At 48.7% G+C, this 13,474-nt stretch overlaps 1 protein-coding gene across 3 annotated transcripts in view; it reads left to right on the top strand.

Moving 5' to 3' along the window:
- The window catches only part of CACNA1E (calcium voltage-gated channel subunit alpha1 E), a 210,875-nt gene that overhangs the window by 18,746 nt on the left and 178,655 nt on the right, over positions 1 to 13,474 (top strand). For all 3 annotated transcript variants that reach the window (XM_065409006.1, XM_065409005.1, XM_065409003.1), the window contains exons 2-3: positions 638 to 743; positions 1,326 to 1,465. In XM_065409006.1, coding sequence (XP_065265078.1) covers positions 638 to 743; positions 1,326 to 1,465 — 246 coding nt within the window. The remainder of the gene's footprint in view (positions 1 to 637; positions 744 to 1,325; positions 1,466 to 13,474) is intronic.

The following is a 13,474-nucleotide window of genomic DNA, read 5'->3' as shown; positions in this document are numbered from 1 at the left end:
GAAGGAGAGTTGGCTGGGTTGGACCTTTATAGAGAAGATAAAGCCCTTCCCTCCCGGCGAAAGTATGGGTGTGTTTTGCATTTATATTTTGCAGCCCGACCTGGTAGGCTTGCTGGGTCACATCGGTTTTCATGTGGGCTCTGAAGGAAGCTTGTGGGCAATTTTAAACCTTTGTACTTATTCATCTTTGTATGTGTATTCCGGCCCCCCAGCATCCTGCATCGTCCTAGTTCAAAGCTACCTCTGGCTGAGGAGCTCACTATGGGTGCCCAGTCCCTTGTATTGCATCGGCTTCCTTCCATCACCAGTGCCAGCATTGTAGTTACCAGGTGGAGGAGGAGCGCTGGGGACCACTGGATCCCTGGCGAGAAGCTGCTGATGGGCTTGGTGCTCTTGGCTGTCTTGTCTCATTTCCAAACAGCTGAATCAGTAAGTCTCACCCCACTAGCTAGGAGCAGAGGAAAATGGAAGCTTATCTGGCTGCTGTGTGCGTGCGCGCATGCGTGAGGAGAAATGGTAATCGCTTCCTGAGCAGTCACAAGTAGCGACAAAGGGGTGAGAAAGGAAGGGAGTCTGTGGATTAGAGACTTGTTCCATCTCTGTTATGTCATTTCTGCTCCTTAACTATCCCCTCCACGCCGTTTGAATACATGATCCTGGCCACCATCATTGCAAACTGCATCGTTCTAGCGCTGGAGCAGCACCTCCCCGAGGATGACAAGACACCCATGTCCCGACGACTAGTAAGTGCCTTTCTCTCGTATCTTCCTTCTCTCCTGGAAGCAGCTGCAGCTTTCTTACGGGCGTGGATGTTAGCTGGTAGCAAGCCCGTTGGCGAATACAGTTGCTGAGGTTTAAGCCTCTGGTGCCTACAGCTTCTCAGAAAACTGGAGGTGTGATCTCCTTTCTGTCTCTCTGATGGTGGTGATCCCAGAGTGCCTTTGGGGAAGGACAGAATGTGGCTGGAGCTTTCCTTTGGGCTCTTCATGCTCCTGAAAGACTTCTCCAACTCTGGGGGGTTGGGCAGGGATACTTGCTATTAATGGAGGTGTCAGAAAGGGTCTTCAGCTAGAAAGTGGGACAGGGAGGGTTATTGGGGAACAGAGATGAGGCCCGAGCCCTGCAGTTAATTATTCAAGGGTTTTGTGGGGCCTCAGAGTGTGCTGAGAGCAGAGCAGGCAGAATGAGGCCCAATGTCGAGTAGTGAGCATGGTGGAACAGCCAAACTCCAGCACAATGTTAAATAAAAAGGTATAAGCAGCATTCCCCTCCAGACGTTTGCTGCGACTCCCTCTCTAACCAATCTCTTTCGTCCCTTCCCACAGGAGAAGACAGAGCCTTACTTCATTGGGATCTTTTGCTTTGAAGCTGGGATTAAAATAGTTGCTCTGGGATTTGTTTTCCACAAGGGCTCATACCTCCGGAACGGCTGGAATGTCATGGACTTCATCGTGGTCCTCAGTGGGTAAGTTCTCCTCGGTGCGTGAAGTGGTGTGGCCAAAAGACTGGTGAGGAGGGTGCTGTGTGGTAGGATCCAACAGCAGGTCCCAATGGTGTAAAAGCAGAGCAGTAGGGGTCTAATGTCAGGATTTTGGGACAATTGCCCTATTGAATCCATTGTCAGGGATTAAAATATATCCCCAAAGGAGGGAAAGTGCACAAATGTTTGTGTTGCAACCTCATTAACCAAATGCTGTGCTCCTTTGAGGCCTGACTTTGACTAGTGCTACTTACTAGTCCTTATTAAAGGCTGGGAGCTGCTCTTCAGTCTGCTTTAATCCTGGGCCTCGCTCCCCCAGCTTGGCAGGGGCTGGGCATGCTCCACTCGTGACATGCTTACTCTCAGGGGCAAGAGAATGATCTCATTCTAACGTGCTAGATGGAGTCATGTTCAGCTCTCCTCAGCTAGAGCAGAGGTGTCACCCGGCCACTGGGACTCTGTGATGGAAAAGCAAAATAGGAAAGTGGGAGTATGTGTGGGGTTCCTGTTCAAAATGAAGGGCAGATAGTTTTGATGAGGAGCTGGTCAGCTCCGGTATTGGAAGCAGGGGCTGTGTTAGAATTTCAGAACTGGGGCATGGAAATGTTCTTTTACCAGTCACTCCAAAAGTGCCTTCTGGGGCCCAGTCACCAGTGTGCTGGCTTCTGCTTTCTCAATACAAATAAATAAATAAAATGAAGAAAAACAGAAAAGAAAGCAGTTCCAGGTGGGAATCCATTTCCACATAACGCTCCACTCTGCAATCCATTATGCTGGGGCGGGTGCTGACTTCACGGATGGTCATCTACAAAGCACTTCTGGACTACTGTGAATTGTTGGCTGTGCCATATGTCACTGGACTGGTGGTTAACCCTGGGTTCGTGACTCAGTCTCAGGTTTCACCTCTGGATTTGATGTCGGGAGATGTTAACGGTCTCCACACAGATAATATGAAAGCAAACAAACATCATTTTTTTTTGGTAAATTTGCTAGAATGATGATAATTTGCAAAGACAAATCAAACGAGCAGGACTCCTTAGCTTCCCAAGTGCAATCCCTCTTGACAGGGACCTTTGGAAGTGGAGTGTATTCAAACTGGTGTCCACAGAGACTGGGGCTTCAAAGAGGAGAAAAAACCCATCCAGACTGCAGCTCTATTCCTTTGTACGTGTTGTGCTGATTGAAATATTGCCAGCCCATGCAAAGAAGCCAATTTAGTATATAGAAGCAGGTGGCTCCTGTCATCTGTGGATCTCAATGCACATTATTAATAACAATTAATAAAGCGCTTCATTAATAAAGCTTGCCATATCCCCTGTGTTATTACATCCTCCCCTTGTTGCAGGGGAGGTAACTGAATCACTGAGGTGAAGTGAATTGCCCGAGGTTTATTGCCTAATCAGAGACCGAGCTAGGAGTAGAGTCCAGGAGACCTGAATCCCAGAGCTCAGTTACATTGTCATGCCTGCTGGGGAGGTTTATGCTCGGGTACAAGGTCCGAAGAGGAAGGGCTGGAGTGTTGTTGAAGGTGGCAGTTCCCCACCATGTGGGCAGGCTGAGGAGATGGGATAAAACAAGGCTAAGGGTGGCACTGGCCATCTTGTTCAGTGTCTGCTGGCTAGGTATAGCTCATGGCTGCAACTGCCCATCCACATCTCCTGGCAATGAATGCTGATGGGCCGGTATTCCACGTTGCATTTAGAGAGACTCCATGTTGGGACTGTCCATGCAGGAGCACCTGTTTGATTGCAGTGAGTTCCGTCACTTGTCTGGCTGCTAAAGCCAACGAGGCAGGTCCAGGGAGTGCATCAATGTGTGTGTCTCCAAGGGTACGCCGTCATGGGGCAGTATCAATCACTCACTGTTCAGTGTCCACCAGGCAGGATGCATTACATGGGGCACTGTTGGTTCCCTGCTTTGATAGGAGGGAGACAAAGGGGGTCTTGCCAGAAGTACAGTGATGGGCAATTCTGATTGGTTGCTGGCATCTTTGACAGCTGGTCTGCTATTTAGAAATGTCTGTTTGGTAGAAGGAGAAAGGGACTGTGGCCATGGATTCTGCTTGCCCAGTGCCAGTAGTGATCACGGGACCTGGAGGGATTTGATGGGAAGTGTGTCCATCTCTGCTTTCTGCTGGTTGTTTTCTGTTTGTCAGTGGACGTGCCTCACTCTTCAGAGAGTAACAAGCAGAAGATAGACTGTTTCCTGGTGGATTTGCAACGTCTTTTCAGGTGTGCCATAGGTTCACACTGTAAAGGGTGCTGGGTCACGCTGGACGGGGTGCGACTCTTAATGGCCCTACGATGCAGAGGCATGAGGGGTGGCCCCGTGCCCTGGGGATTGGGTGTGTGTGGGATTGCAGCTGGAGATGATCTCATGGGCTTGTCTTTGGTGTCCCTTTCTTAATGGCTTGGCCATTTGCCAGTTGGAGAGCAGCCCCTCAGGCTCTGCTGTCCATCCCCTTCTTGTGCCATCGCCCAGTGCTCACCCACTGGCACATTCAGGCCATTTCCCTCTGGAACTTACTCCGAGTCTGTTCTCGCTAGTACCCACGCTAAGGAAGCTAAACGGTTACTATGAACCAATGAAATCCCATTGGCAGGCTGTGCCATGTCTGGCCCTTCTCCGGGACTGCCTTAAGCAGCTAGCTCACTTCTGGGCTGTATGTACAACAAATACTCAGGCTCCGAAGGACTGCGATTTAGGAGGAGCAGCTGGGTGTGTGCGTGTGGGGTATTCCTCCTCGCTTACTCCTTAGCGATGTTGAACACAATGAGAAAACCCTCTCCAACTGCTCTGAGCCATCGCTTTCCCCAGGCACCCTCCTCTCCCTCTTTGTCAGGCTGGGGAGGGCATGGCTGGCTGTGCTGCTCCTCATTGCAGCCTGGTCAGCTACTGGTTTCTCTTCCCCACGACCCAGCAGTGCTTGGCTTGCGGAGGCAGCAGGGGTCAGTGAAGTTGATCCTATCTCGGAATCCTCTAGGGAGCTTTTCAAGCTGGCTCCTGGGCCAGGTGAATGCTTGTAGGGAGCGGAGCAGTTGCCTCTCTGCTGGGACAGATCATTGTCTTTCTAGAGTAATTTTGCATCCCCCTCCTCTTTCCCCAGTGACGGCCATGGCTGTGATTCGCTGCCCGTGGGACTGGCACATACATAAATTGTAGACTTGCACTGTGGCAGACCTGGAGCAGCAAGGAGATAGCCAACTGTGCTGAGTCTGCAGACGCCTCAGGGCGGCTGATGTCCCAGAGAAGTACAACTCCCCTCACCCTCTGCCCTCCCTGGGGTGGAGTGGGCAATCCTCTCTCTTCTTCTTCCAGGATGGAGGTTTCCTGGTTTATAGCCCCTGAGAAGCAGGCTTCCAGATGAGCCCCTGAGCCCCTGCAACTGGGCTGGTGCATGTCGCCGGGGGGTGGGGGGAGGTGGAGGGGGGTTGCAGGGATATTTTCCCCCACCCCCCCAGTCTCCTGGAGAAAATGGAAGACAATCTCACCCCCTATTTACACTAACACAAACATGGAAGGGAAGCTCCCAGGTGGGCTTTGGATGGGGCAGGCAGCTTCCCAGGTGGAGGGGAATAAGCAGGAGGCTCTGGCTTGAATCTGTCAAAAAGCCAGGCATGCCCTGGGATGGGAGAGGGGGGCTGCATGGGCGGGAGCTATGGAGACAGCCCTCACCAGACCAGGGCCCTTCAGCGGAGAGGCAGAGGGGGTTTCTGGCACAGGCCTCCTCTCAGTGTGGTTAGCTCCTCTCACTGTGGTTACCAGTGGTTACCAGTCACCTTTCCCCTCTCTCCCTGCTGACCGTGACTGACAGGAGGCTGAGTCAGCACTCAACAGTTACTCACCTATGAACACGTTCCTGATTTCTTTCCGAGCTTCTCCGTGCTCTGGGCATGGTGCCAGAGAATCAATTGTCCAGGAAGGGTTCTGAGCTCCATACAACCTGACATGCTGACAAATATCAGGAACCCAGTTACCAAGCACATAGGCCTCAACAGCAAGTGTCCTCGGGGTTTATTTAGAAAGTGCTCCCTTTTCTGGTGGTGGTTCCAAGGGCAGCACCTCCCCTTGCCTGCCTCACATGAGACCTTGATCTTGCCAACTGTTGCATGGCTTTTACCCTGCCAGCTATGCGCCTCTCCCAGCCCCATTCTTCTGTGGATCACTACCTGTTATAACCATTGCTGGACACTCCTGATGTTTGAACAGCCATCCTGTGTCCGGATTTTCACTTCAGCAAGACAAAACCTGGGCAGAGCAATAGCTGTGAAGCAGCTGAAAGCGCCCCCAGAGTTTCTGCTGGTGTCTCAGTGCTGGCAGATAGTTGGAGAAAGACAAGAGTTTTGTGCCAACAATATTTGATGTTTGATGTATAAAGGATCTTCTAAGGAAGCAACTGCAATACTTGAGCCCATCTCTCCCAACCCATCCAAGGCCTGGTTCTGTGTTTGGACTAAGATCCATGCTGTCACATCTGAGAAGTAAAAGCTTGTGTAACGAGGAGATGAGGTAGGCTGAGGTTTGAGTGCTGTAGCATGCTCAGGACACTACCATAGGTGTAGTGTTTGCCTTCACACCATGTTACCCTACGGGATTTTGTGAACCCCTGCTGCTCTAGGCATTGGGTTGGAAGGAACTGTCGGTAAGATGCAGATCAAGTTTTGTTGTTCTGTGTAATTGATTTGTCAATTGATCATGAAATTCCCAAGTGTATTTGCTGTTCTAAATTATTAGAGGATTTCTTCAGCAAATAATTCTTGGGCTGCCAATCGTTCATGAATAGCTTGTGAATATTTGCACTGTGAAGTTCATGCTGGGTTGGTTAGTTACATAAGTCAGGTAATATTGTTTCTGCCCTCTGCCTAGGTGACTTATATAACTAATCAGCAGAGCTCAAATGCAGGATTTTGCAATGAAATATGCAGATTGAAATTTGCTTTCAACAAGTATTTGAGTGTTTGAGCTTAAAAGTCTCTGTTCAGGAGGGTAATGGGGTATACAGGCTATTCAAGGCTTATCAGGTGAAGTCTCCGGGTACCAAAAAAATTCCTGGGGGAAAGAGGACACTGTCATTGAAGTGGAAGATGTGGTCCTTGGGAACTGCTCTGGAGTTTAGAAAGAAGCCCATCCTGTTGATCTCTGAGGAGCTAAACAGTTCAGGAGTCTGGATCAATGTTAACCAATCAGAATGAGTACATAATTGACTGCATCTTGACTAGATAGTGATCATTCTTTGACGAGCCAATCAACACACACAGATATCTGGTTCTTGACTGGCTCATCAGGAGTTAAGACAGTGTTCTTTTTCACAGACCTGTAGCTCATTTCACTCCTTTACAAAGTGTCTAATAGAAAAAGCTGTTACGCTTTTGAAATCTGTGGCCCTAATGTAGGGCTGTTCAGATCTTTATGGTAGAAACATTTGGATGGTATGGAACAATACATATATTGGATTCATGTTTCTGGGAACAAGCTGAGAATCTGTCCTGTTATTGTGTTGACATTGACTTTGCCTCAATCAATATTTATTTCTTAGATCAATAAATCTGGATATTCATCCCAACAGAAACTAATAATCAGAATTGACTAACATTCTAGCTTCTACTTGGTAGCTAAAGTCATGCTATCTGGAGTGGCTCATGACAAAGAGTGCCAACTTCAGAGCATGAAGAAGAGCTCTGTGTGGCTCAAAAGCTTGCGCCTCTCACCATAGATGCCAACTTTTCATTGTGCCGGGGGGTGCTCAACCCCTGGCTTTGCCCCAGGCCCCACCCCCACCCCACCCCTTCCCTCAATGCCACACCCCTGCCACACCCTGCCCCTCCTCTCCCACCCCTGCTCCACCCTGCCCCGCCTCTTCCCGCCTCATTCCTCCCCCTACCCCTGAGCGCACCGCATTCTCACTCCTGCCCCCAGCCTCCTGCATGCTGCGAAACAACTGATTGTGGCGGGCGGGAGACATGGGGAGGGAGGGGGAGGCGCTGATTGTGGGGCTGATTGTGGAGTCGGCGCCTATGCCTCTCACCAACAGAAGTTGGTCCAATGAAAGATATCACCTCCCCCATCTTGTCTCTCTAACCTCAGGGCAGGCTGTCAAAAAGCAAGGCAGACACCCCAAACTGGTGGTATTTCCATAATTAGATTTCACCAACCTAGTAACAAATGTGAACTCCCAAAGAACTACAATAGTCTTGTAATGCAGTCACAGACAGTCCCTTTAGACACTCTATCTTGCCACCCAGGCAAGCTGGACTATGTGATAAATGAACTGAAGAAGAGCTCTGTGTATCTCGAAAACTCATCTCTCTCATCAGCAGAAGTTGGTCCAATAAAAGTTATTACCTGACCCGTCTTGTGTATGTGATAAATGGTCACTTACACCGAAGATCACAAAATATTTAGGTTGTTCCCAGTCTCAAGAGACAAGTCATTTTCCTGAGGTCAATTTGTACCTTAGATCTCACACCAGAGACAACACTTGTAGCCAATCTTGTTATAAATAACTAAAGATTTATTAACTAGGAAAAAGAAATGAGAGTTATTTACAGGTTAAAGCAAGTGAGCAAACGAGTTTCAGTCTGTGATTCAAAAAGTGACAGAGCTGTAGTAATCTGTCAATTCAGAATGTCTTTCAGGGCTAACTCATGCCAAGCCGCATGGTGATCTCTTTGCTTATGTTTAAGAATCTTTACCCTGCCAGATAGAATGAAGGAGATTCAGTTTCTTCTTGTCAGAAATTTTTATCCCCTTCACTCCAGAGTCCAAACTGATGGGATGAGTTCATGCATAGATCTCTCCTTCCTGGAGGGAGTTAGGAATACAATCAACAGGGCCTCTCTCTTTGGTGCTACATCATACCTCATTTCACTTCAATAGGCCATCTTGTATGCAGGGTGAGCCCTTTAATTAATGCTTCTTTTCCAGTTTGGTGAGTTACACAATTACAGAGGTTTACAATGCAAACACTCACTATAACTTTACACCAAGGGCTATAGAGGTTATAAATGAGATCAATACATGCAGCATCCGACAAGCATTTTATAAAGTCTAAACATGGTAAGCACATTCTTATCAACTTAACATCTATATCAATTTTGATAATGCTAACACACAGGTGAGTCAGAGAGGTTTCCAGCTATCCATTTGTAAGTGTTCAGTGAGGCCTGGGGTCTTGGCATGAGCTGGCAGCTGGTCTGACAGTGTCACAGCTAACACTACAGTTAAGTATATAATCTTTTTCTGTTTCTAACCTGTACTGCCATATAATCATAATTGTCTGAAAAAAATGCTTTTTTTCCATGCTTGCTTTTCATCTGAAAGGATGGTTTTTTGAGAGCAAAATTCTGTCCTTCATTTGGAGGTATGAGTGTTTGTGTGGAAAATGTGCTTTTCCCTGTTGGTATATATATATATATATATATATATATATATATATATATTCATTTTTCCCCACACACAACTAAAAATTGGCCAGCCTTTGAAATTTGAATTGACAGCTCTCGTTGAGTAGTATGTCCAGGATCAAATATGGACAAATATTGGCTGGAAATTAGCATAATTATCAACATTAGAAAACTGCCTATTGAGCATATGTAGGATCTTAGCACTCATCATTTATGTAAACAGGGACACCACTACTGACACCAATTACCATCTTTACTGCTAGTCTCAGCAGAGACACCAAGGACTGAAGGGGTCTGGAGAATCAACTCCCTTCTTCCCCCTAATGGTGGCCTATCCACCTGACAAGACAGTGGGAGAAGCTTGCACTGCCAATGCCCAGCCATGCAGTACCTGCTCCATGGACTTAGAGAGGACTTTTGTCCCTAGAGCTGTCAGTCAGGGACCTTTCACCTGAATTAAATTCACATGAAATAATTTTAGAAAGCAGGGAAGGAGAAAAAAGGGGTTAACTCCTTGCAAACGGTTAGATGGGTGTGATCTGCACACTGTGATTCTTTAGTATTATAGAATTTGTATTGGATTTCCTATAGCAATTACAATAATAATACAATAACAAGTCACAGGAGAGAGAGAGAGAGACAGAGTTGGGAGAACTTTTTTAATATTCAAAAAGAAAGTCTTTGCAAACTTGTATGGAGACCCAGCTTTTGTTAATTGCAGATGCTAGCAAAGAGATTCTGTTTTTCAAATGGCCAGGCTTCCGTAGTGTGGTCCTGCTGATCCCTCAAGCCTCGCTGATACCTGCCAGATCCAATTCTTTGACATTTACACCCGTCGAATGCAGAGAATAGACTTGCCTGGGGAAGGGCTTAGAGGACGTGAGGATCGATGTAAACCAGCTAGATTTTGTTGGTCCTCTGCTCCCACAGCCTTAGTTCTGTGTGAGTGATGATGATGCGGGAAGCAGCAGATGAATTATCGACTGTGTAAAACCAGGATAAATAAATTGGGGTCAATAAAATAAGTACTAGCTTCAGGCCTTTTAACAAGAGTTTAATAATGGCTGCTGCACCTGAATGCCTCTTGGAAGCCCGGGGGGCTTTGTGGTTTTCATTAAGGTACTTCATGTGGTGGAACGTGGCCAGGGCGAATGAATGAATGAAAGAATGAACACCGGCCTTTCGCTGTGCCAGGGGGTAGTGCCATGCGGAGCCTGCCACTCCTGAGCTTCCTTACACACGCGCTGTGCCACTAACCACCTCACAACTGGCCTGACAGAACCAGCCTGCGCTGGAGTGAGAGATGAGTAGCCTCTGAGTCACAGACCTTCCATTGTGGGGTGCCGAGGGTAATTCTGGGTCAGAGACCCCCCAGTGTGGGGTAAGCAGCATTTGCTGGTGCATCCTATCCCAGCTGTGCTGTTCACTGGGAAATCCTCTTTGCAGTTACAACCCATGCTGTGCCATGGCTGGGCTGAGGTGCAGGGGACAGTTGTTAGACAGCTGTGTTTCTATTGTTGCTGCAAACCTCTAGACAAGACTGAGAGGCAGAGGGGCAGCTCTGGAGCATTTGTTTCCCGTAGCTGGTGACACGTTTCCTACGTGATGGTCATAGGCCCCATCCCTGCTCTCCTTCTGGGAATCCCCTGGAAGGGTTAGCGCAAGGCAGGGAAGAAAGCTGTTAGGTTCCCGTCCCAGAATTTCCTCCATATTTTTATTTATTGAAGGGGCAGGCTTAGGGGAAGGGCTTTTCCCTTGTCCTCCCTCAATAATAGCAGAGTAGCAGGCAGCTCAGCCCCCACACTTTGCAGATCCTTTGAGATGTGCTTGCATGTCTAAGGGTCTTCCTGAGAGGCAGTGTCCTGTGCGCGGCGGGCTGGCCTGTATCTCTGCCTGCTGCTCCCCTTCCCCCAAGCCTCCAGCTGTGCGGTTCCAATGGAATCCTGCCCAGGAGGCTGTTGCTGGCACCCCCATGAAGTGTGAAGCAGCTCTGCACAAGAGACTTTGCATTCTGGGGCTGATTCACCTTCAGGCTTGAGGGAGGATGATGTGTGTCCTCCAAGTCCATGGACAAGAGAAGATGGTGCCACAGCGGTGGCTGTGCCGAGCCATGGGTGTATTTGTGCATGGGTATATGCGTGCATGTGTTCTCTCGCTCTCACCCACACAAACACACATACAGAGAATTGCTAGCGAGTTGTTTCCCAAGAGCAAACATCTCCATTTCCACAGGTGAAAGAGAACATTGTTACCCAGATGTCTGTCCACCTACAGCTCCTGCTCCAGTCAATGTCCTTTTACCCTGGGGAAGAATATCATCTGTTTCTCCTAAATGGATCTCCTTGCTTCCTGTGCAGCTGGGCTCTACCCCTCCTCTGTCTAGCACCTAGCATCCAATGACATTAGCAGTTCACACGTATTAACTAATCCCCCAAACTCCTGGGAGGCCGGTGTCGTACTCTCCATTGTACAGACGGGAAACAGACAGAGAAGCTGTCTTGTCAAAGTCAACATAGCATGTGGTTGGCAGAGCTGGGATTAGAACCCCAGAGTTCCTGGCTCCAAGTCCTGGACAATCCATTAGACACGCTGTCTCTCAGATGTTCCCCACTTAAGGGGACTTGCTTTGTGTGCTCTTCCCATCTGTCTCAAGCTGACAAATGCTACCTGCAGGTCTTTAACTGAACACCCAAGCACGGCATAAGGTACATTCTCTCTGGACCTGATCCAAAACCTATTGAAACCAAGTCTTTCCACTGACTCCCGTGGGCTTTGGATCAAGCCCTTAATGCAGGCTCTGTATTGAAGACACCACTCCTTGTTTCCTTCCCCCTCTCTCCTGGGTACCCTGTTCCTCCTCGCAATAAGGGAGCCATCAGAGAGCCTTGTATCTATCCATCTGTATTCAGCCTGTGCCTCTGCTGAGAAATGAACCCATTAAAGTTTGATGCACTGTCAGGAGCTGCCCAGCGGGGAAGGGGGCGGGGGAGGATGAGCAGGGAATCTTTCCCCTCCTGTGGAAGCTGGGAACTGACGTCCCTATTTCTGGGTATGTGTGTGTGTGTGTGCATGTGCAGCCTGGCATGCTGTGTGTGTTATCCCATGTGAAAGCACCTCTGTATCTTCACCCAGATGCTGGTATCTCCCTGTTTTTGTATCCAGTGGAGAGCTGTGAGCACAAACAGCGCAGTAATTGTGTCCCTTTAGCTGTGTTTTCTCTTTATTACCAATTTGGCTTAAAAGGCTTTAAAAGCCTTTTCTCTCTTTGGGAGAGAAAGTATCTCATTTGTATGAATTGCTCTAGATTAGATTCCCTCCTTTCCCAGCTCAGAGCATTGCCTACCTCCCTTTGGCACAGGCAGCGATTTTGGGGTCCCCCCAGTGTGTTTGCTGGTATTCCCAGGTGTGTGCTGCCATAACAACAGCTTCATGCACTGGGGATGATGGCTCAGAGACCCACTAGACCAATGTTGTCGTGGCAGGTGTCTCACGATTGTGGATCTCTCTTCCACCAGAACTGAGAGTGTTCCCAGACCTTCCTAGCTAGCAATGGGTCCAGTCACACCTACCAACAGCTAAATGCATCATGACTTCAGTTCTGTTCACTTCTTAGGTGAGGGTGTCCCTGAGGATGTGCAATGGGTCTGCGCCTGCACTGCTTTATTCTTTCTGTCCTTGTTTAAAGGCTGTCAAAACACGACCTACTCCGAACGGGAGCCCCTGACATCCACTCTGCAAGGTGCAAGGCCTTGCGTTTTTAACCGACCTGCTGCCCGCACAGTGGGAAGGGCCTTTCAGGGCTGCTCTCCTTTCTCAGAGACAGGGTGGGGGGTGGGTACTGTGAACCTCACGTACATTCCTCGGCGAATATCCATCCTTGAAGGCAGGTTACAATGTGGGTCTAAGTTATCGAGGGCGTTTCTTGACTGGAAAGTTGGAAGGCATGGATTGAAAGGCCCATGAGAGAAGGGATACACCATAACATCAGGGAGTCCCTATCTAACGGCGAGACCCTGAGCAGCAACATCACAACGTGACTGTCATGAGGAAGTCTGCGGCATTATGTGGCCGCAGAAATGTGGCTATTTGCCGATGCATGAGGTTGTCCTATTAATTCTGAATACAAGCTAATCCTCTGGTCAACGCAGACAAGATACCCCCCCCTTTCATTAAATCAGTGAATCTTGAATGCTGCTGGTTACCTACATGATGCCTTCCTGATCTCCCTCCCCCTCTCCCCTCTTTTCTGTCTTTCCAGGACAATTAGGAAAGTGTTTAGTCTTTGGATTGGATGAATAATTAATTCCCAGGCTTTGTGAATGATTCATGTGCCATATGCTATGGTGACAGGATGTGTGCGACACTGTCACCTTGTGCAAGGGCCGTGCCATTTTCCCGGCCTAGCAGAGGGGATGGTGTGTGGGAGGAGAGGGGAGGGTTCGCGCTGCGAGTGGCTTGTCTGGATTCAGATAGTTTTGGGGAAGTGGTGGGAGCACAGGAGAGGCAGGGATCGGCTTCCTACAGGCAGAGCTGTGTGTGTACTGGCAGCATATGGGCCGGGTCTCCAGGGGGCGCCTCCTGCCAGCTTCAT

This window comes from Emys orbicularis, chromosome 8 (assembly GCF_028017835.1).
Source record: "Emys orbicularis isolate rEmyOrb1 chromosome 8, rEmyOrb1.hap1, whole genome shotgun sequence".
In the NCBI taxonomy this organism is placed as follows: Eukaryota; Metazoa; Chordata; order Testudines; family Emydidae; genus Emys; species Emys orbicularis.
The sequence above is the reverse complement of the archived record's forward strand: the minus strand, read 5'-3'. Positions and strand labels throughout refer to the sequence as shown.